General features: G+C 33.3%; 3 protein-coding genes across 5 annotated transcripts; 1 reads left to right on the top strand and 2 right to left on the bottom strand.

The window, feature by feature from the left end:
- Positions 1–5,032: 5,032 nt before the first annotated feature.
- On the bottom strand, positions 5,033–9,138 carry LOC128189226 (cholecystokinin receptor type A-like). Its single transcript, XM_052860753.1, has 2 exons — positions 9,035–9,138; positions 5,033–7,117 (listed from the first exon to the last, which is right to left on the bottom strand). The coding sequence occupies exon 2, from the start codon at positions 7,115–7,117 to the stop codon at positions 5,924–5,926; it is 1,194 nt and encodes a 397-aa protein (XP_052716713.1). The 5' UTR covers positions 9,035–9,138; the 3' UTR covers positions 5,033–5,923.
- Positions 9,139–14,018: 4,880 nt separating this feature from the next.
- Positions 14,019–17,132, top strand: LOC128187482 (uncharacterized). Its single transcript, XM_052857915.1, has 8 exons — positions 14,019–14,069; positions 14,293–14,844; positions 15,905–15,976; positions 16,085–16,141; positions 16,320–16,394; positions 16,524–16,649; positions 16,738–16,825; positions 16,995–17,132. Exons 1-7 carry the CDS (start codon positions 14,019–14,021, stop codon positions 16,819–16,821), a joined length of 1,017 nt encoding a protein of 338 aa, XP_052713875.1. The 3' UTR covers positions 16,822–16,825; positions 16,995–17,132.
- Positions 17,133–17,150: 18 nt separating this feature from the next.
- LOC128189990 (uncharacterized) lies at positions 17,151–25,033 on the bottom strand. 3 transcript variants are annotated; one of them, XM_052861835.1, is made up of 2 exons: positions 21,055–21,177; positions 17,151–19,244 (listed from the first exon to the last, which is right to left on the bottom strand). In XM_052861835.1, exons 1-2 carry the CDS (start codon positions 21,103–21,105, stop codon positions 17,985–17,987), a joined length of 1,311 nt encoding a protein of 436 aa, XP_052717795.1. In that variant the 5' UTR covers positions 21,106–21,177; the 3' UTR covers positions 17,151–17,984. The 3 variants fall into 3 exon arrangements, with proteins under 3 accessions (XP_052717795.1, XP_052717797.1, XP_052717796.1); XM_052861837.1 differs by lacking the exon at positions 21,055–21,177 and adding an exon at positions 23,891–24,011 and having other exon boundaries at positions 17,153–19,244; XM_052861836.1 differs by lacking the exon at positions 21,055–21,177 and adding an exon at positions 24,741–25,033 and having other exon boundaries at positions 17,154–19,244.
- Between the last annotated feature and the right edge of the window lie 29 nt (positions 25,034–25,062).

Raw genomic sequence — 25,062 nt, 5'->3', positions numbered from 1 at the left:
TTTTTTTCTTGTCGTTTGTTAATATTCAAAAATGAATAAAGTTAGAAATTGTCCTTTTATAAACTTGTATTATAACATTATCAAGTGTATTTCGTTGAAAGAAATTAAATTTGAAATTGTATTTTACGACTAAACCGAATGGGCATTTTGCATCTTCTTCTCCTATCTTCTTTGGGAAAGTAAAACATTATAAACTTAATATTATGTTTGATTTTATTCAACTTCACAATGGTATTTTATAATGGATTATTTGCATTGAAATGCATAAAGGAAATAAATGGAACATTAAAGGGGCATGGTCACGATTTTGTTCACATTCTATTATCATGTTTTTATTATTTACAATGCTTTAAGAAGACATTTCTAATGATCAAATAAAATTTGAGAGTCAGTTGTAGAGTTATAAACAAGATACAGGGTTCACAATTCTTTGCCATGTAAACAAGGCTCGTGCCCTGCTTTTGTTTACAAAGGTTCAATATACCAGTAAAAAAATCTTTCTCTAGCAAATTTGTTAATCTTCTTATTCATTTTAAGCATTTTCTTCTTTTTTTGTTTTTTTGTTTACATAGCAAAGAAGTGCAAGCTCTGTAACTCCCTTATAACTCAACAATAGACACTCAAATTTTTGTTGACTTTTATAAATACCTTACTTGAGCATTGTAAACATTAAAATTTGAAAAACAATTTTTGATCAAAATCGTGACCATGCTCCTTTAAATATAAAACCCCCTCTCCATTTTTCTTTGGTTTTGTATTCTCCAAACATGAAAGTATCTTGATTCAGTTCAATATCTATATTTTTTATTTGACATAAATTTATGAAGTTATTAAGAAGGTGCTGTACAGTTGGGCAATTCCACATTAGGTGGCATATTGTTTCCTCTTCATTATGACATAGATTACACAATTTTGAATCAACTTTCCCAATTTTAAACATAATACTATTTGTTGTTAAAATATTATGATTGATGCGATGTTATAGCCATTGTAACTTGGTACTATTGGTAGTAAAAATTGGGATAGAATATATCTTTTTTCAAAGATTCCCCCCCCCCCCCCACTTTTCCTGAGCACCTGGCTTGATCACTGATCTATTTGATACATCATACATAGCTTTTGATCCTTTTCTTGTTGTGACAAAAATCTGGATATTTATCCGAATAAAAGGTTTATATAAACATACATCTCTGCATATATTACAATTTCTCATATTGGATATTATAGCATGCTTGATACCTAAAAAAGTTACGTAGTTTGTTTTTATATTAAACTTCAATTACTTCAATAGTGTATCTATTTAAAGATACTGATAAAATTTCCCTGTTCATTCAGTAGGTCATTGACCTATATGATATTATTTTTATACCAAGATCTGTAAAAAAAAACTGTTTCTTTCCCTATCTATTCCACAAAGGCTGGCTAATATAATCTTTCCAATTACTTGTTTGGTTTTTATCTTGAATTTCCTTGAACGCTATAAAAACATCTTTCCAAAAACCTTTTTTAATATTCTCTTTTAGCCAAACTAATTATTCAGTTCCTGTGCTTAATAAAAGTTCGATATCTACTATATTTTGTAACAAGGTTTTCCACTTTGAATTGTTATCAAAAAGAATTCTTCTTATAATAATATTATATAAATATTTTTAACATCAGGGCCTGTGGTTTAATATAGTTGTTAACCATAGTTTACAAATCGTGAAACCGTATTTATCAGATAAAGTTTGTTTTGCAAATGGTTGATTTATGTACTAGTATATGGTTTTTATTAACTAACATAATTCATACATACTGGTTCAGTTTCTTTAAAATATAAGATAAAATAACAAGAGGATGAAAAACCAGATAAAATCAAAACATCAACAACAAAATGCAAATACATACATGTACATTGTACACACAAAAAACAATCCAAACCCACCATCTCCATCACTTCAGAGGATGCAACCAAAAGAGAATTCATGTTAATGTTTCGAATGGCGTTAGAAGTGTTGGTGTTAATAAGTTATATAACGTGAAAGCCTTTTTGTGGATTATACGCAGATGATTCACTATGCGGATAAAAACTGAAGCAGCATAAAAAAAAATTGTTTAATCAAATATTTGAAAAATGGTCTGACGATTGTTTGCTTACCAACTGGTTACCATGGTTACTTAACTTTCATTCGAAGTTGTATCCGTAACAAATTAAAAGTTAAAGAACTATTGGGTTTTTTTTTCAAGATTGTCAGTTAGATCATGTCTCTTCTCATCTAAAACAATCAGACAGAGATAAATTAATATCAAAGTTATAAATGTAACTTTTGTTAGACCAATATGAGACTATGCTTCTGTTGTATTGGATGGTCGCTTTTCCGCAGAAATTAAGAAGTAAGAAAAAGTGCAGCTACACGCTGCAAAAATGGTCACAGGACCTCCAATTTTGACCTCCAGGGAATCATTGTACTGTACTTTGAAAAGGAGTGGGAATCTTTAGCTAAAAGACGTGAAATTGCTAAACTGACGATTATGTAACAAAAAAAATCACAAAAATATACAATAGCTTAGTGCTATTGCATTTTTATGGATGTTAAATACGATATTTACAAAAATAATTTATTCCAGATGCTAATAGCAAGTGAAACTATAACTAAAGAAAGCAACATCCATCTTTCATTAATCCAATAAATTTTTAGGTCGTGGGTTCGATACCATCAAAACTTTATATCTTATTTTTTTTCTTGTCGTTTGTTAATATTCAAAAAGGAAATAAGTTAGAAATTGTTCTTTTATAAACTTGTATTATAACATTATCAAGTATATTTCGTTGAAAGAAATTAAATTTGAAATTGTATTTTACGACTAAACCGAATGGGCATTTTGCATCTTCTTCTCCCATCCTCTTTGGGAAAGGAAAACATTATAAACTTAATATTATGTTTTATTGTCCCCTACCACCTTTATGGTATTTTATAATGGATTATTTGCATTGAAGTGAATTCAATATTTCATAAAGGAAATAAATGGAACATTAAAGGGGCATGGTCACGATTTTGGTCACATTCTATTATCATGTTTTTATTATTTACAATGCTTTAAGAAGACATTTTTAATGATCAAATAAAATTTGAGAGTCAGTTGTAGAGTTATAAACAAGATACAGGGTTCACAATTCTTTGCCATGTAAACAAGGCTCGTGCCCTGCTTTTGTTTACAAAGGTTCAATATTCCAGTAAAACAATCTTTCTCTAGCCAATTTGTTAATCTTCTTATTCATTTTAAGCATGAATAAACTGTTTCTAACAAATAACACATTCATATTTGGTCTTTAGGATGACGTTTACTCAGAACGAAAAAAAATTCCACTGATGATAATGAAAAACCAACTATTGTGTTTTATAGACCTTTTATTGTGGTGATAATTTTTATTTTCAAAAAAGTAGGTCAATGACCTACTTTTTTAGTCAATGGCCATTGTATATTTTTGGAAAATTAAAGGAAAATCCCTTAAAATTTTACACTATGATTGAGATTTTCTTAATTATGAAAATAATACAAATTGCTCAACACTTTTGAAAATGAAGTACAATTTATGAATGGCAATGACATTAAATACATACAAAGCATTAAGTTTTCCTTCACAATTTTTATAAATATTCCAGTCCGAATTTCCTCTATCACTTTTCAAATTCCTACCCATTTTTGATCGAATTTTACAAAAAATTGAATGATGAAAATACAAAAACATTTATAGTATTAAACTACTTATATTGATCTTATTCTGTTGGCATATAATTTATATGAGGTCAATGATCAAAATTTTGAGATATGGTGTCTTTTCTCGTTTTTAAGCATATTTCAATATTTTTTTAATTCGGGACATACGGTTATTATCATGAATAAATGAGGTAAAACTAACAGAAAATATGCAAAATTATAAAAACTAAAATATAAATTCTAAACTTTTTTAAATATTCGAGTACTTCCAAAAATATTTTAGCGGAAAACAAAATCTGCAAAATTTAGTCCGAATTTTCTCTGTTTGGCTAACAGTCTAATTTTGTTTTGGCATAATTCCATAATATAGTAGAAATATCGAAATATCGAATGTTATGTCAATATTAATTCATTTCACAGATACTTTTTGTGTTTAGAACAAATTTTACCCATGACATTGAACGTTATAACAATCCGAATTTGAGAACTCAAACCCTGAGTAAACAACACCCTTAAATTGGAATTTTCACTTCAGCATTCAAAATGTAAACAAAGGCTTTGTTTACATAGCAAAGAAGTGTAAGCTCTGTAACTCCATTATAACTCAATAATAGACATTCAAATTTTTGTTGACTTTTATAAATACCTTACTTGAGCATTGCAAACATTAAAATTTGAAAAACAATTTTTGATCAAAATCGTGACCATGCCCCTTTAAATATAGAACCCCCTCTCCATTTACCAATAATAGTTGCGAGATACTGTGTATAGAAATATGTATTAAAAAATATGGAATATCAGAAACAAGAGGCCCAGGGGCCACATTGCTCACCTGAGCAACAATAGCCTTAACTCTGATCAAATAAGCATTACAGTATCAAAATCAAGATATCTTGACAACTAAGTACAGTTGATCTTGCTAAAAAATTTCAAAATCTGCCAATTTTTATCCATTTTTTGGGTAAATACCAAGCCCCTTTTGTTGTACCTGAAAGAAAATTTTTCTCTATTCCTATATACCCCCACCCCATTTTGTGGCCCTACTTTTCTCTAGGAATTATGGTATCATCAAACTTTAATCTGCACAACCTGTGCTTTCACACAAGTTACTGCTTTTTTTAACTGCCCTACCCCCGGGGACTATGATATAAACAAACTTGAATCTACACTACCTAGGGTTGCTTCCACTCTAACTTTAGCTTTTCTGGCCTAATAGTTTTTGAGAAGAAGATTTTTAAAGATTTTCTCTATATATTTCTATGTAAAACTTGATTCCACTGTTGTGGCCCCACCCTACCCCCGGGGACCATGATTTGATCAAACTTGAACCTGAGGATGCTTCCATACAAGTTACAGCTTTTCTGGCCTAATAGTTTTTGAAAAGAAGATTTTCGAAAAACACCATAAATTTTCAATAATTCTAAATTATCCCCCCATTAAATAGGGCGTGGTCCTTCATTTGAACAAACTTAAATCCCCTTCACCCAGTGATGCTTTGTGCCAAGTTTGGCTGAAATCTACCCAGAGGTTCTGTAGAAGAACATGAAAGTGTGAAAAGTTTACAACAACGCCGCCAACGACAACGCCGCCGACGACAGAGACCGGACAAATTTTGATTAGAAAAGCTCTCTTGAGCTTTTAACTCTGATGAGCTAAAAAGCTACGTAAGAAAATCTGATGCACTATATATATCCACATATCCATATAAGTTGACGAATCCTTTTTCACGAGACAAAACTCCAACAATATTTGTGACATTCATAAAAACATTTTAGTGTAGACTAAATATGCGACACTAAGTACAGTCCAATAAGGAAGTTCTGTTATCTATAACTGTATATATATTTTTATAAATCTTGGCAAAAGTACAAACACATGTAGAATCTAGATATTACGGTCAAACGCGATATACCAGGCACGTAGCATGGGGGGAGGGGGGGGGGGTGCACCCCTTTCACTTTCAAAAACGATGCTTCGTGCCTTTATACTTTTTATCTTTTATGTACATTGTTACTATCCATCTATACGCACAATAATTGCATGTGTACATGATGTTAGTATGGCACGAGGTGATACGGATGCAAATTTATTTCGACTTGCTTGAATTCTATTCGAACAATTTTACACTCCCATTTTAACGTTATAAAACTGTTTTTTTGTTTTTACACCATCCGGATGGAATTTAAAAATAAGGCATTTTCGGCAGACAAACGGAAGGTGTATATTACTTTTTGAAAATTGAACGAACAGTGTTTTTTATTTCAGTTCGAAATCGCGAGTCAAAATAAGCATAGATGAATGAATTGCTGGTATGGTGTAAAATATGGAGGCGGTAGATCATCTCAGAAAAGGTTCTTTCCAAATCCGTCTGCTCTTCCCAGTAAGAAGTATTCAATGACTCTGCGATTAGAATCGAGGCTTTCGGAATGTAGCTGACCATGGCAACAGCGGTTATGGTCAGGAACATGCACGTAAACCTGTCCACATGTCTATTAAGCTTTCGATAAAATTGTCCCAGAGATTTTGATTTGGACTTTGGGTCGAGGTTTGTTCCGTTTTGGGCGTCCTTTGACGACCGGTCGCGTTTATCCATCGTCCAGTCACAGTACTCGGATACGTCATCGTTCTGGTATTGGAATGACGTCTCCTCCATGGTGGTGGTCGGGAAGTCTATGTCAGTGTTTGTCACGGTGGTCAGCAGATTATTTCTCCTCTTGGCGCTCGATCTCCGCCTCTTCCTCATATCTGTCTGTTGGCAAATTGCTCTCCCGATGAAACAGTACAATATGACTAAAAGTATAATGTTGACAAAAACGAGCGAGGCAATGGCTATGCTGTAAGCAGCGGGTCCTGTTACCATGTCGGACGATGTTTGGTCTTGCTTACATATATATCCGGTGACATTGTATCTAGAGCTTTTTGTCTCAACAAAATCGTAAAACAGAACAAACGGAATGGATATGGCCACTGACACAATAAAAGCAATAAGTAACCAGAGACGTCTGAATTTCAGGGTCATTTGCTGTCCGCATGGTCTACAGACTTTCAGGTACCTCTGAATGGCAATACCGATCAGGAGGAAAGCGGAGAAGCACCCAACAGCCGAGCAGATATACCAAACCCCTTTGCAAGCAAAGGCCATGTCTTTGTTTGCGCTTACACTGTGGATGTATGATCCCCAGATCCCAAACATGTTCATCACCAATCCAAACAAGTCCACAGCGGATAAGTACGGGATAAAGTAGCGATCATCGCGCGAATGTCGCAAACGCGCGACGAAGACAACGATGACTGTTGAACTGGAGATTAATCCCACCACGAAGCATACATTGACAATTACAAGTGTGGGGAGGTAGATCCGGGACATCTGCTCGTTCCATTGTTCAATACTCCTATTTCTTTCTTCATCAAAATTCATCTGTAAAGTAATATTTCCATTTTTCACTATCACTTCTTATTTTTTAAAAAAGCTTTAAACAGAGAGGGAGTACCTACATTGTATGTACATTTAGAATAAATGCACATAATCAACAGAACCGTAAAAAAAAATAATAGACAGAAAAACACACTCGGGAATATATTTCTTATGTGTAAAAATTAATGAAATTGATTTTCTTTCCCTTGCTAAATGTTTTACTAAAGTCAAATAGCAAAACTTTTTCAGCAGAGCTACCAACACAGCAAATCGTGAAATTTAAGACACGTGGATTTAAAGACGTTTACAATAAATAAATCAAGGTACACCACGGGAGTAAATATTTGACTCGAAATATATAATTAAAGCTACAAGTCAAAGGCATTTTTTGGGAAGAACAATGAAAATTTTCTTGAATTAATGGAGGCAAGTTTATACATTACCAGAGTAGAATTTCATTTTAACAAAATTTATGCTTAGTTTATCAACACTTGTCGCGACTCCTAAGGACCAGAGAGAGAAGCATATATTTTAAAGATAGAATTTACATAAGATGAACAAAACATTCAATGCAAAGTGCGCATACGATACTTTGAAAAATAAATAAAATGGAACCATTTTCACAAGACCTCGGACTTTCAGTTGGATGTAACTATCTTTTTCTTGCGTCAAAACAAGTTGAAAATGACGCTGGTATTTCAAGTGAAAAATATACACAGATTGCGTAGTCTTTGCTCAAGAGCCAAACAAATCTGGTCGATTTCAAACATTAATTTGATTTCAAATACTGAGTAGACAGCAAAGAAATAGACATGAGACAGACCTACGTCACATTGCTGTTTGACACAACTTCCTAAAGTCCAAGCTCCTGTTAAAATGGTTCTAGCACTTGTTTATGTATCAGAGTTTTTCACTCTTCCGCATTGTTTAATTTTTTTCCCTATGTTGGAATGAAATATACATGTACACATGTGAACATTGCTTTTTTTTTTTTTACCATAGTGTGTGATCACACTGCAGCAAATTCTCTGCTGTGTAAAACAGAATCAATTATAATCCAGATACACAAATTAAAACAATGTTTGATCTCTATATACCCATTAATTAACGATAAATTGTCGGAGAACCGGGGTTTCCCTTTCAATTAAATATCATAATGATTTTTAGATCGGAAATTATTTTTTCTTTATTATAATTAATTAGTGATAGAGGAAAATTAATCTTTAAATTATAAACTAGACTTATGCCGGGAAATACTTGAATAATTTTGCCGTGAGCTTTGGTCGATATATATTGTACATGTACATTTAGTTGTGATCAAAGGGAGCGGATCCACACAACTGACAAAATTTTAACCAATTAGAAGATACTATTTATCAGTTTAAGACGTTTTCGAGTCCAAGAATACATAAATGTAAATACCTTAAATATTTTTTTCTCAATCAAATTCATATCAATGCCATACACATGGACGTACATACATGTATACACGTTTTGTGAAAATTCCCATGGAACATCGGCCATTTAATAATACACTGTATGGACCCATCAGTAACTATCAGTAGCAGTACCTTAAATGACAACTTGTAGATGGGTAGTCAGATAATGATACTTGACTGTCTGCACAAAATATTACTTTCCTATTTAAGTGTAAAATATACTAGCAGTAAATGTCCTTCTGTAAATATTGGATTCTAAAACCAAATTGAATTGATTAACTTTCCCTCTTTTGACAAAAAGTCCTTTCGAAGAGTACCCGAAGAGGCAATTTGATAATACGCAATAAATGGGCAACTCAAAAAACTGGATGTGAACATTTCAAAAATATTTTTTTACATCTTGACAGTTAAAAATACTCATATTTTAATTAGAGATTATATACCCCTCGACGTTAGAAAATGAAAGACAGATCATACTCACAGCGACCAACAACTATAAACAGATTTAGTCAGATTCTCTCCAGGTCAGATTCTCTCCAGGTCCAGAAAATGACACAAACAACTCAGGAAGATGTACAGTTCAAAAATAAGCAAATTCATATTAAACGTTGTTCCCTTTATTTAGATTTTATCGCGGAGACCGTTATATAAGTACGCGGAAATGTTGGATATCTGTGTATTGAAAACCCATCCACATCGATGTATATATCCGCATTGTTAAGAGCTCTTAAATCATGTCAAAAAACGATAGTCTTCCGACCTAATAGTTGTACTGACCTTTGAACCTAGGTTTACAAACTCGATACATCGGATTTATTATTCTCGTAGACATGTTTGAAACCATGCATTATAATTACTTTTTAGTATATACATGTATCAACAATTTTTATTACCTAATCAAAGGGATTTTGTTGTTTTATTACAAATTAAATATTTGCGTCTATTTTGAACTGCCGGTCAGTAGAGTGCGATCTATTAGGCCGCCGGTCAATAGGCTGCGATCTATTTGGCCGCCGGTCAATAGACTGCGATCTATTGGACCGCCGGTCAATAGACTGCGATCTATTGGACCGGCAACGTGTATCAGGCCCCGGGGCCATAAAACTTGGAGGAGCTCACTTTTAATGTAAGTCTCACGTTTACAAAAGGAATATATAGCAGGATAGCGAGACTGAGATCAAAAGTAAGCTCGTCTAAGTTTTATGGCCCCAGAGCCAGAACGCGTGTATGTTATATTGTTATACTTTCATGTTAAATACTGAAATCTGATTGGTTAAGACGCAGTTAATAATATTTACTATTACCCTCAGCGTTAGCAACGCACTTGGCAACGGGTAACATTAAAAAATGTTACATGCGCGAAAATTATGCGCGTACGGTTCGCTGTAGAATTCACGTTATTCCTATATAAAAGCAGTAAAATTTTCTTAAAATTTTAAAAAAGACATTCAGTATAACAAAATAAATAGTGCCTGTTTGGGAGGACAACAGTTGAAATTGACACCCCTCGAAAACCATTGTCAACCTCCGCTTCGCGTCGGTTGACAATGGTTTTCTCGGGGTGTCAATTTCAACTGTTACCCTCCCAAACAGGCACTATTTATATAATGTTACATCCTTTCTCAGGGAATGTATATTCCTTTACATAGACGCTGTTTTTAGTACTTGGTGAAACCAAATTCAATGTTATCAAAATGGAGTATTAAATAATCAACAGTTTTAAAGCCTCATATAAGGTAAAAGGCTATTTAAAATCTAATGGGTGGAAGACTCTCCCTTCTTTGTGTAAACTAATATTAAATTGAGATGTTGTAATGCATGCAACAGGTTTTGTGCATGTAAAAGATGAAAAAAAAATCTTAGTATTTTGCATAATGGCACGAAAACCATCTGCAATATGCAAATTGTAAACACGGAAAACTAAAAAAGGAATTAGGTAATAAAACAATTATTTAATGCTTGAACAGTCAGTAGACCAGAATTTTTTTCCTTGGTGCAGAGGACAGCTCAGTATGATCTTGGCCTCGGGCAGTAGATCATACTGAGCTGTTCCCTGCACCTCGGGAAAAATATTCTGGTCTATTGACTGCTCAAGCATTAAATAATTGTATAGTATATTGTAAGTGTCTCCACAACATAAGTGTATATTTACAATTTGAGTTAATCACTGTGAAAAATCAACGCGTATATTAACAGTACCAGCACATTACATTATGGAGTTTGGTTTACATGTTATGAGCCGACTTTTGAATGAAGGACCAGTGTTGAACAAACGGATACATTTATGTCTATGACGAAACGGTTGACAGGTGTCGTACATAGAGAGCGAAATTTTAATTTGATTCCAAATTAACAAAAATTTAAGGAAACAATTATTATATATCAATTCTAGAATTTTCTGCAAATGTTATACATACCATTGCAAAGACCACCAATGAACCACTCCCATACCATGACGTCATGGCATTGGTACCCAAATAACAGGCTTCAGAACAAATAACGGGGGAAATACTCAGCTTGTATATTATAAATAGTGCCTGTTTGAGAGGGTAACTGTTTAAATTGACACCCCGAGAAAATCACTGTACACCGACGCGAAGCGGAGGCTGACAATGGTTTTCGAGAGGTGTCAATATCAATTAACTGTTAGTCTCCCAAACAGGCACTATTAATTTTATTACACTGAATGTCTTAATTTTCAAGAAAACTTTACTCCTTTTCAATCGAAATGGCTTGAATTCTATGGTGAAACCTACACGCTCAATTTACGCGCATGTAACGATTCGTTTTGTTACCCGTTGCCAAGTGTGTTGCTAACACTGAGGGTAATAGAACGGATTATTAATTGCGTCTAAACCAATCAAATTTCCGTATTTAAGATGAAAGTCTGATAAAAACTATTGATATAAAATTAATACAGTTTCCAATACGTTGTCCCTACACCAATAATAGAAATGTATGAGGTGCTTTAATTTACGTGTACAGGAATCCACCTGGAGATAGTGAGGGGAACCCTCTTTGAAATCTAATTAATAAGAATTTCCAAATCATTATAGCTAGAATTGATGTTTCTTCATATTTGAACAGTTCTTATTTCTTCAACATGGAAAAGCTAGATAAACCACTAATGTTCATTGAATTAACTTTGCACATATTTACCACATGTTAGTAGTTAAAATAGATTTTTTAGTTTATTGGTTCAAAATTGACAAATCAGGATGTTGAAGTGTCCACGGAGGTTCTTTATACTGTTTGAAATTGATGCAAAAGAGAAGTCAAATAATTAATTTGGTTTCGAAGTATAAATTAGTTTTGTTAATGAGCAGAACGTTGGTTAGGTGAATTACATATCTAGATGTTTGCGATTAGGTTATATATGTTATAATTATTAATTATTTGCTATTCGTAAAACCATTCACAAACTATTCATTTGTTGGTCTATATATAAAGTAATTCACATGAAGGAGAAGAACTTAGCTGCAATTCCATCATTAACGTAATACAAGATTAATCACCCCAATACATATCTAATGTATCCCAAGCTGCTACCAAACTCGAATTGTACGGAAATGATATTACACCACTGTTTATTTCTATAGGACATACAAACACACTGCAAGCAGAATCGTCAATATTTTTTCACTAAAATCATACATGTATGTCAAAGTAATATGAGATTCAGATTTTTATATCTATATCTACCTAGTATTATTTCCTCTATTTCTTACAGAAATTTATAGTTAATTCATAGCTTAATTGAAACAGCTAGACTGAAATCTACACGTCCCATTTGTCGATTGGTCGAAGTCTACAGCGCCTGAAACTGACAAGAAAGTGACAGGACTGAAATTGACACGCCCTGTTCATCGATTTGTCGAAATCTACAGAGACCTAAGAAAAATCACGGACTGCATGAAATAATCATGATGATGTCAGACTCCAAGTCTCACAACAGACGATTTGGCTGTTTCTTTTAGCTATAGTCTGTCCGAAGTTATTGCTTCCATCACTTATTGATGATTTTTAATAAAAATACACATATACATGTGAAAGAAGTACAGTTGAAATCAATGAAATGGAAAATATCCAAGATATCAAAATATCTTCATTGACAAATTATCCCTTTTTACTCATAAAATTTCACAGGAACGAAAAACAAATTTCTTACGGAGATTTATAATGGGAAATGTTTACATCTTTTCTCCATTCAAAAGTACTCGGGACACCTCGCACAATTTTTCAACGTTTTCATCCGGGCTTATTAATGACTGATGCAATGCAAAATCCCCGTATACTTTCTTTTTTGGGACGTGTATTGAAACCTGAAGCGGTAGAGGGGGCGTTTCAGAACAGATAATCTGGACATTTTTCATATTAATGGATAAAGTAGTTAGAGCACAAAGGTATTTATTATTATCAAAATTTCAAGCGAAAAGTGGTGGAAGCAAAAACTCGGGACAGAGTTTTTTTTTATAGTTAAAGTACTTACGTACGTTAACAGTAATTAAGCGAATTTTACTAACTTTTCATAATAAATTTATTAATAAGTTAAAAGAGAAATGTTAATACAAACAATAACGATACGCTGTAATGAATAAATAATGCGTAAACAAAAGATATTATTACGAAATTAATAATAGCTTAATTTTTTCAAGAAATAACGCCACAAGATGAACATGTCCAATAACCTCTTAAAAATTCTTTCCTTTATTTTCTCATTTTTTTTTTCAATTAAAAAAAAATGATAAAAAAGTTTCTTAATATGCAATGAGTACATGGATTGAATAATTAATGTATTTTTATATGAAATCGTGTTTTTTTGTTTTCGTCGAATAGACATGCCAAGTACATGACGTATTTAGATCACCTAATTGTAACAGGCCCTTACAATTTTAGAAAATTCTTATATTTTTCCCCTGACAACCAAGATGGATTGGTAGATACAATTCAAGGTTTTTTTGACTAAATAATGCATGTCAAGCAAAGTTGGGTCCTTTTACCAGCAGTTGTTTTGCCTGCGAAATATGATGACGTTACTCACGTGACCAACAATGCTAGAGCATTATGACGTAACGCAACGTTTTACACGTTTGAAAAGGAATGACTTGGAAAGGTGGTAAGTTGGTTTAATAATATTTTTTATCTGTATTTTTCTGTATTACTCTGATTTTCGTGTTTTTCCTTCCATCAAAAAGATAAATATTTTTCATGCAAACATCCATATCGGTCTTGCTCAAATAAAAAATTTAGAATAATAATAATAACTTTTATGACATAATATTTTAAAATGCTTGAAACTTTGTAAAAATATGATTTTGTTTCATTTTTAATTTCTTTTATCTTCATATGATTTTAAAATATTAAATGACGTCACAATATGTGCCAACGTCACGTCATAGATACGGCGCCTTTTTGTTGTGATCGTACACGCAGATAAATTAGTGATAAATATTAACAATATCGTCATGAAATTGAAAGTTATTCTCGAGCATTGTAGTGCACGCAAGACCAACAGGGTATTTGGATTGTTTATTACAACCCTGAAAATCAATTTTATTGAATTTTCTAAGTACTTTTTTTTATTATTCCTAACTGCTAATTTAAATGATTTATAACTGATTGGTCTTTTACTTCTGTTGTTGAAGTAATTTTTTTTAATCTGTTTTTTTTAATTTTTAATTTTAACGTTAATCTTTTTGAAATGTAAATATTAGGTAATCGTTAGATTATAATTGACAGTTTAAGCCTTACAAAGAGTGGGTGAGACCTCACCTTGCCCAGTGGGCACCACAGACCGACGGTTTGGGTGTTCCGAAATTGTATCCTAGAGCGGAAGAATGGCACGTAACTACTGCAGAGAAAAAGACGACAATTTCAAATAACTACGAGAGAATCTCAGCGCTTTCCCTGCCTAGTTCATCCATTTCTATTGAGAAACTAAAAACAACCCTCCAGAGCAACGAAAACGCAACGGAGATTGACACGCCGGCTGAAACACATAGCTCTGTGGGAGCTTCAAACGGAGACACGACACAATTGGCACTCTACGGTGACCACAAATACTCCCTAAAGGAGAACTTCAATAGAGATGCCCAAGTCAGCACCGTGACAGGTTTCCAAGTAGAGAAGACATCTAAAGAGGAGCATGCAGCATTGAATAATGACGAACCGTCTTGGTGGCTACCCTCAGATACCCTGGACTTCTTGTTCACCCACTCAGAAGCCGATGAGTTCGGTCGAAAATACAGGACATGGTCAGAACTGGAAACTTCAGAGGGCAATGACAATAATGTTAGTCAAAGTACACAGTATTCTGACATTTTACCAAACCCTCTTTCTTTCACAAATTTCTCTTTAACTGTTTGTATAAAATCTAATGCAACTAACTTAAGGAAGGAGTCTTTTCTGGTTTTCGACTTGTCAAACGTAAAATTGATTAATAGTTCATTTAATCAAGATGAAAGGAAATTAAAATAGAATATTTTTCTTTCTTTTTTATCATCATACAACTTGACATAGAAAAAGTAATCAAAGTTTACAATCTAACAGGAACTATATTTTTGGCGTAATATTGGCGTAGGAATATATCACGTTGCGCAATTCAGAATTGCTGCAGATTAATGAGTCTGATTTAGCATTTTAAAAACAATAACATTAATGTTGGATTTTTTTCACTAATGTTAACTAATGATATGATACTTAAGTTTTAGAATATGTTTTTAAAATATGATTTGCCTATCAAACTACATTTTTATAGGCTTTTTAAAGCGCCCATTCTATACACTGATTTTTGTGAAAAAATCACTAAAATCAGTTTTTCTCTCTTATAAAATGGTCAATATATAAGCTTTTCAGTCAATTTAAATCTTTTTATAAAGTCTTCATTTTATACAAAAATCATAAATATTTTAGTATTTGAAGCTTAAAAAAATAATAAAAATTTCTTCAAAATTTAAGAAAATTAGAGGAAATGCGGGTTAAGCAATATCAATTTTAGTATAAATATTTATTCCAATTTAGTAGTATAAGCTGATAGACATTCTGATATTCTATCATTTCATTGAAGAATAGAATATTCAAATCTTAAACAAATGTCTACAGAACTACAAAGATCCACACTTATTTTTACCATCCTTTACGTTGAGGAAAAGGGTAGTGACCTTGACCTGACCTTTATGCAAAAACGAAAAGGTCAAATTTGATAAAACTGATAGAATCATTTGGTAATATGATCCGTTTGACTGTGTTAAAATTTCATGAATTTCTTATTATAAGAAATATGTTTGATAACGAGAAGACTCCTTCCTTAAGTTATATTACTAGTATCTATATAGTACGTGTATTATTACAGACCCCTGTCAGAGATTGCTACATCCCAACAGACCAAGCTTTGTGGTACGCACAGAACGTCCTGGCTACAGGCGTAAGTATCTATGTGAAAGTACAAGTTTTTGTCTGCTTTGTGTCTCTAATTTGGGAAAAAAGGGTACTGTAATTAAAAATGCTCAGCTTCAAATGTTGTATCTTTCAGCGAGACATGGTGTTTCGACCTCTTGTTAGCGAATGGCAGGAACAAATGGAGGAATGGGTAAGGAGATAATCGAGAAATATATCTAATGTACAGAGATTTTGTTGTCAAAATGTTTTTTAATATATAAAAGATATATTCTCAACATGCATATTTTTCGGAATAATAACACTTTTTATCGAATTTAAATTATAAATATTCATTTTTATTCATCTAGAGAGTGCTCTTGATTTTTTAGTCTCACATGACACGGTTGATAAACGAATGTGAATCACAGAGGCTTGTACCAACATTGCAGTTTCCCACACACGTGGTACGCTTACTAATTACTAATCCAATTTCCTTATTGAATCTCAAAATATTATTTTTCTTAAAATCAATGTGATATTTTTCTTAACATTGTTATGTGACTGACGATTTTAAATTAATTTTATTCATAAAGTGTGAATGGTTGGCCAGAGTCGATTTCAAACACGAAAGTGTGAGACAGAAGATCGATTATACGAAACCCAAGCCAAAAAGTCTACGGGAGAAGCCGGGCTTCTGCGCACGACACACGCCCTATGTGGTAGGCATTTGGTCTTTTCCGTCCTGTTTTATCTCATTTCAATTCCATATCTGGGCATCAAATGTAAATGCTTATTTTCTAAATTCAGAGAAAAACCCGTAACCACAGAGAAGCTCTCGCCAAGGCCGGTCGAATGGACCTCAACCGAGTGCAGTTTATTGATAATTTCTAGCTTGGTAAGAATTCATATTAATTGCACTATGATAAAACGCCATCCATTGACTAGTACCTATCACTTCCTGTCACAGGTAGTCATCGGCAGTATATTTTTTATTATGTATATGACGAACCTATCCAGCGACCGGAACCGAACACAATATTTTAAAGTTGTTTTTCATTTTTCAGATTTGCTTTCCCAAGGAATTTCAAAATATTTCCGCGACATTAACAAACTTTGGAACAGCCTCTCGGTCTGATGAAAACTTCATGTACATTCAAAATTGAGCATTATTTATGAATTTTTTATTACAATATAATACAAAGATAAAATAGACATGTTTTAGTATTTGTTTTTTCTTCAACTGCTTGCAACGATGGCGGGACGAGGGTATACAGAAAAGATTTATTGTAAAATATATATATATATGCGCAAAACAATTACTGGTATCTCATGACACATTCTGACGATATTCTTCTGTTTGAATTCCAAAGCCCCCAGGAAAGAGTTATTTCACTCTTATAGTTATTGTATATCGGTTTAGGAGGAGGTGAGCAAATATTTTATCCGCTAACACTTTCGAATCCTTGTTTCTGGGAATATCTATTTGCATAAAAAAATGTCACGTTGATTTTACCGGGGGTAGGTACTAATATTGCCGGAACTTTTATGAGCTTATCCTTTATTTTACAAACTGGAATCGACACTTCTTAGATACATGTACATAACAAAACTAAGTGCATAAAAATGTAACGAGAGTTTTTTTTTTCACCATCTCTCCAAGGATCCCACCGTCATCAATGTTTCTAATCCCTCAACTAAGTCCTCAACTCAAAATCACGAAGAAAATATACATAATTTGAAGTTTAAAAAAACTTAGACTCGAGGCTGAGTTTTGACTTGAGGAAACTTGGTGACGGCGGTGCCAGAACGTTCTTTAAATTCAATGCGATGTAAGCATATTAATATAATGTACCATCAACATCTGATAAAAGGGTTTGAAATTGTCCAGCGAGTTAAATGCAGATGCAACCGTAACAACCTTTCTTAATGAACATGACATTATCGATTGATTGTTGGTATATTAGTATACATCTTTTAAAATCAATCGGAGTTTAGAACCGTAAAACGCAGTTTATTGCTGAAGTGTTGTTTTTGTTTATAATTCATCTTTTTAATTAACGTTCGGATACTCGGGTACAAAACTTCTTGATTTCGGCGCGAAAATGTGTGTCGAAGTATACGTAAATGAAAGCATTACATGTGTGATGTAACGCGTGAAGACGATAGACAACCTCTACTACCGCCCTCAAGGGATCCGAAAATTTCGTCCAAAAGAGAATGTCCAAAGACTCCAAAATGAAGAGAGTGGCTTTGGGAACATAACTTATGACAGCAACAGTGGTTAAAATAAGGAACATCCACGTAAATCGGTCAATTCGTTTCCGTAGATTTCGATAATAATGCATTGTTTTAGTTGTTGCCCTGACGGTATCTCGAATTTTTTCAAGATCCAGGGAATTTCCGGCTGGATGTTCCGGTATATTTGACATTTCCGTTCCTTTGAATTTTTTCCTGGTATCTCGTCTGTCCAGGGTCCACTCAGAGTATTCGGATACGTCATCACTCTGGACGTTCTTTAGTGTTCCGTTTTCTCCTTGACCGTTCATGGATTCCACATCGAAACTGGTCGTGTCCATGTTAATTCTTCCCATTCTTCTTTTGGCGCTCAAATTTCTGCGTTTCTTCAAACGTGTCTGCTTGAATATTGCTTTCCCTATCGAGCAATAAATGGTCATCAACAGAATAATATTGATGAACACTAGAGAAGCAATAGTGACACTGTACACCATGGGTTCATTATTTAACCAGTCGGTCTGACCACGGGAACAAATATAGCCGGTGACGTTGTAGTCGGAACTGTATATGGGAACCATGTCGTAAAATAATATAAACGGAAACGCAATGACGGAAGAAATAAATAAAGCAACGGCCAAATATAAGCGTCGTAATTTCAAATCCATTTGTTTTCCGTAAGGTCTGCAGATTTTCAAGTACCTTTGGACTGCAATGGCAATGAGGATGAAAGCTGAAAACGAGGCGATACTGGAGCTCCCAAACCAGTACAGTTTACAAGGAACAGACAAAAAGTTGTCATCATGTACGTACGGAAAGTACTGTAGCCAAGCTCCGAAACAGTTTAACGTCAACCCCAACAGATCCACGAATGAAAGGAACGGTATGAAATAGCGGTCATCTCGAGAACTCTTCATTCGCAGCAAGAAGACGATGATGACTGTAGGGTTAGCAATGATTCCCAAGATGAAGCAGACGGCCAGGAACACGGTCGCTGGGATAAAGATTAAAGCCATGTGGTCGTTCCAATCCTGTACACGGCCTGCTGCAGTGTTGTTCCAGTCGTCTGCCATCGGATCCATCTGCAATTGGCATGAAACACAGAGAGAGCATTTAAATACTTGTATCCATCTTTGTAAATGTGCGTAAATGTACTAATACTATTTGATATACTACAAACTTCCTCAAGGAAATTAATTTGGTAATTATATGTAAGGATAATGGGATATACATTTTAGAAATTCAATTACTATACCCTTGTGAGGGTATCAAGAGAAATCTAATTGTGGGATCCACATATCTAACATTCATTAAATTGAATAGTATAATTTATATACACTTACAACGGTTTGAAAAATTCTTTAATATAAAAATCCATAAAAAATCAATTTTAAAATCAAGAATCAATTTAGAAAAAAAACAGTTTTAGAGATCAAAAATCAATGATACCATGGCCTCCTTGCAAGAAATTTCAATGCATCAGCATTTTGTTAAAACATGTCTTGAAATGAGTTTTAGAATGGAGACAGAATGGAGGTAATAGTACCATGACCATAGTACACCTAGTCAATAAATTTGAATGCATTATAATCGAAATGTATTCAATTTCAATTTCGTATAGAGGCCTTTGTAGTTTATGGATGTATCTCTGTCATTTGACGTTAAAATTAATTTCCTACACGTATTTTGATTCAGTGTGCGAAGATGGGGCTACCCTCACACTGAAGGAAGTGTTTAATCCCAAAAGGATAATATCCGTTATATAACAGAACGCGACAAAGAAGGCTGATGATTATTGACCTTTTGACTTTTGGCACCAGGGTTGATCCAACAATCCGCTTTTGCAAAGTGTGCATCCTAATAATGAAATTCACAGAAAATGGGCTTTTTGTAAAATGAAATGAGCTTTGGTCATTATATGAGGGAGTGTTTTAAAATACTTTAAATTTGCATTTATTTCAGTTTGTTTTTCTAATGTTACATTGAGCTACCTGTGTCCTGTGCCTCTAGTTTTATCATACTGTAGAAGATTGTTGGATCAGCTCATTTCTTTTTATAGATATCATAGGCTGTTTTAATTTATTTACAGCAAAGATGGTCCCTTTTTCATCTCATTTAATATCTCATTGACTGCCCGAAATATTGCACCTTCCCCAAATACTTTCCCCTCACCTAAATGTATTGAAGGAACTACTAGTCTTATCAATGTCATGCATGTTCATTGTTATGCAAGTACATGTACATAATTATATGATGCTTAACCAGGAAAGATCAGGGGTGGAGTGCGGGACCTTGTTCGTGTAAACAATTTGAATGATATATATAGACAGGTGATTGGAATTCATTTTTCTCCCCCCACCTCGTTCTCGATGACAGTAGATCATATCAGAATCAGAACGGAAATATAACCCTTACATGTAACTGTCTATTACCAAAATACAAAGACGACTGTTTTTTTTTTATCTGATACAAATAATTAAAAACTGAAATAAAATGTTGATGTACACTAATAACATTTTGATATTTTTTTTCAAAGTGCTTTTAAAAGTGGATATTTAAAAGCACAGACATTTAACCTCCGCCAAAATAAGATATTTGTCAAAAGCCTTTTAGAACTAATCGTTTCATTTATCATTCATTCCTTGTTCTAATCGTGACAATGGCCCTTTAAGTTATTTTACATACTTTATTAGAATAATATAAGCGAAAATGAAAATTAAAATGGCTTTGATGTCTCATAAGGCTATGCAAGTAAAAATAAAGACTACGCGTTAAGGAGTAGTGATTTTTCTGCAATGCTCACTATCTTCATACCCTTATGAACCACTAATATAGCAATTTTTGTTTTATGAAAGAATATTTTATATTTATATATATTGCAATAATAAAAACCTGATATGAAACACGTGTAAATATTGCCAAATTCCTAGTAAAATGCGCCATTCCTTTAGTTTAATTTCCTTTTCACACAAATATCAATGCAAATACATGTATGTACATGACACGGAAATTTCCTCGATGTATTTTCATTTAGCGCAGTGTGGTCTATTTTATGCGTGTTTCGACGAAACCGGGCTCGGTGATCGTTCAAAGTCGTGAGCCATTCTATAAATGACAGCGACATCCACCGTGCGGCCCAGATGTCCTCAGTACGGCATACATTCGTCAAATAATGTGTAAATACCATGATGGTATCAAAATCTATCAATAGTAGTTTTACAATACTCTTGGCCTTCTTTTTCACCTTATCTCATTAATATATACCAAGGTTAATGTTTACACAATATCATTGAAACACAAAACAAATTTGGAAGCAAATACTCTTAGAATATAAATTGTGGTAAGTGGCATGTTAGGAACAAAGAACAATATATTGCAGCTACAATATATATGGACTACAAATCACAAAACTTGACCTTAATCCCAACTTATATAAACTTAAATCATAAACCCGCCGATGTCATCTAATAGTGTTGAGGACGATTGATTGAATGATTGTGTTGTTAAACGTCTCATTGAAAAATGCCATTCAAATACATTATGAATTGCATGCTACATAATCAGCATTCCATAAATAATCAAAGTACTGAAGAAGTTCTGAAAGCTTCTTTTGATGTGTCATTATGCACATTGTGAAGTAAAAACTGGCAACCTCTCTTTCTCTCTCTCTCTCTCTCTCTCTCTCTCTCTCTCTCTCTCTCTCTCTCTCTCTCTCTCTCTCTCTCTCTCTCATGCTTTAAATGTCGGAAATGCGCCAGAGAGCGACTGAATTGTTTTGTAAGCGGCTATAAATAAATTATGTCTGTCTAGTAGGAAAAAAATCAACAGTTGCGTTGAAATTTGAAACAAGCGTTATAAAATCAACCCCCCTTTCCCTCATTACTTCCATGTGCAGCTAAACACCAATGCTTCGAAAAAGTAGTTCATGGAAATTCATGCGCATTGTATATGTGCCCAAAACACATAGTCTTGTTTAAAAAACACGTAATTAAAAATCAACTCTAAATTTATTCGCAAACAAATGAAAAACCAATAGATCTGACAAATTAAACATGGTTCTCTGTGTAACATTCAGCTTTCAGCAAAGCTCGGCTAAAAATAGAAGTTTTTTTCCCATACAAACACATTGGATAATGATTACTGTAAATTCCTTATATTACGCGAGTACTTAATTCCGCGATCCCGCTGGTTTGTATCAAATCGCGAGAATATAAAATCGCGAACGTTGAACTTTTCTCCTTATTTCTTGTAGTTTTCAACTCTCAGAAAATAATGGCGAGATTTTAAAATCCGCGAAGGATGCTTCTCGCGATTTTAGGAATTTACAGTATCGTATCATAAGCCTTATGTTATTATCGTACTAAAAATGATATCTGTACTTTAATTTAATATACAGCCATGTGGGGTACTTCAAATCATTTTTAGCCGTGCTGTAGGCAGGCAAATCGACAATGTAACTATAAAGAGCACAACTTCAAAAGTAAACAAAAAATAAAACAAACAGCGTCAAAGTAAAAGCTTCCGCTATATCAAAAAGTGTTGGCATTTTATTTCCTTTTTTGAATTTCGAGAGAATTGTCTATCTTTTTTTAGTTTTCTTATTGATATTTAGCGAAAAATATCTAATTTTATACACATGTATTTATTCCGGTGCAGTCATTGTGTACACGCGTGATTCGAAATACCCTAAAATGTAGGGGGTTGAAAATGCAGCAATTGGGTCTACTTTTGATGGGTTTTGTAATAAGCATTTACTGTTTATGAAACTTTATAAAATTGCCGATCAATTAATATGCATTCGTCAATTTTTTTCGATTTATAAGGCTACATCATAAGTAAGAAAACCACAAACATCGTTTATTTTCCTCAATGCAGAGGATAGTGAGTATTACTATGATATTATTATTAGTATTATTATTATTTTTATTAATCATTATCAATTTAAAAAAAACCCATCTATTATTGTATCATATCTCCTCTTTCAATTTTGTATATAGACATTTTTAAATAAAAAATGTATATAGTGCTGATAATAATTGTTAATTTTCATTTGATATTTCGTACACCTCAAACTTCCGAAAACACGAAAAGTGAGGTGACTTTAAACACCCCAAATAATTGTATGGATAAAAATAAAAGGAACATATGTTTATGGTATCTAAAACTTTACAAAGTTTTGACATATTTGCTCAGTTGAGGGGATCAGATCAGATTATGCAACATGAAACTAATTTTATGTGACCAGATATTTAAACGCAGAGACACTCAAACTTAAACATTTCTTTTTATGGGTACATGTAGATAATCATAATATATAATAATATATAAATGGGGACAATATCTATATGTAATTGAATTTAATGAAATGTACCTGTATTTAGAGTTATCCAACGCTGCCAACACACACACACGCAAATCAAGAAAAATAAATGCATTCAACCCTTGAGGTGCATGTATCTGTAATAAAGCAACCGTTCCTTCACCGAACTTAATTTGATGAAAGATTTAAAATTGCAATTTGGGGTTGCTTACGTGCCCAAAATAAGGTTAATTTGATTTTTAATTCTCTGTTGAAATTTTACTTGCTTTGATCATGTACCATTTTCAGTGTAAAATTCTCATTCAGCAGCATGTACATCTTGAATAAAAAATGTCATATTCCCTCCATAAATAAGCGAAATTCCAAACTCCAACCTATGATATTCATAATTAGCAACCAGTAACGTACCTTTTATCTACGTGATCTTGCATCCATGAAAGGATGTATAGTCCGACCCTTGATTTGACAATTGCTGTATGGATTAACTATGGCATTTTAACTATTACTTATTTCCCGTTTTTTATTCAAAACACAAGGATGTCCTCTTAATTCTAATATTCTAAATATAAATCATGAGAACTGGTATATGGAAAAATCATTTTATAAAGCTTAATGTAAGAGAGAGAGAGAGAGAGAGAGAGAGAGAGAGAGAGAGAGAGAGAGAGAGAGAGATGTAATTTTATTTTAAATGAAAATAATGGGTAGCACATACTATTTATTCAATTATTTAGTCATAAACAAGTGTCTGTATATTGATCGAGTCACAGAATTTGTAATTCGCGTAATCGCAACTCCATAACCCCCCCCCCCCCCTCCAAACCAGGAAGCTGCTAGTATGTTTATTTTCCCTTGATATGAGGATTTGGCATAGTGCAGTCGTTATGTGCAGCAAAATCCATGAAATAGCAAATCAGCTTACCGAAACTTGTTTATAATTCGTTATCAAATCAACAAATTGAATTATGTCATAGCTTGTGAACTAAACCCACTTTTAGTTCCTGTATGATTGTGAATATACCGTTTGTAAAATAATATTTTATGCGTTACACCCCCTTCCCCACTCCGTCCGCTAAGTTTTAATTATCGGGGGGAGGGGGGGGGGGATCAAGTGGATGGGGTTAAAACTTTACTAACCTCTGGTATCAGAACAATAAATGGGCTAAAACAGGTTTACCCATACTATCTTTACTGGCATCTGATTCTAAACTATATACCAAGAGTTAAAATAGTTTAATTCAACTCTTAAAAATATCCTTACCATTAATTCTGTGAAAATTCCTGGGTTTGACTTGGTTGAAACCAATCTTAAATAAACATATTGTCCTGTAATATCTTTCTCTCTGTGTCACTTGGTATCATTAAAAATATTCAGTGTTATACATGTAACACGAAACAATACAAGCACTTTTAACAGTAGAGTTTCAAAACAGCCAAAACTGGAGAATAACAGTTACTGGTAATGACGCCTGATTTGGATTATTCCATTAATACACATATAAAAATCACTTCCTTCTTCCTTTAAAATATCAAATAATAAAACTACCCAATGCTTACTGGCAATCATCTTAAAACTACTTCAA

Source organism: Crassostrea angulata, chromosome 6 (genome assembly GCF_025612915.1).
Source record: "Crassostrea angulata isolate pt1a10 chromosome 6, ASM2561291v2, whole genome shotgun sequence".
Lineage (NCBI taxonomy): Eukaryota > Metazoa > Mollusca > Bivalvia > Ostreida > Ostreidae > Magallana > Magallana angulata.
The sequence above is the reverse complement of the archived record's forward strand: the minus strand, read 5'-3'. Positions and strand labels throughout refer to the sequence as shown.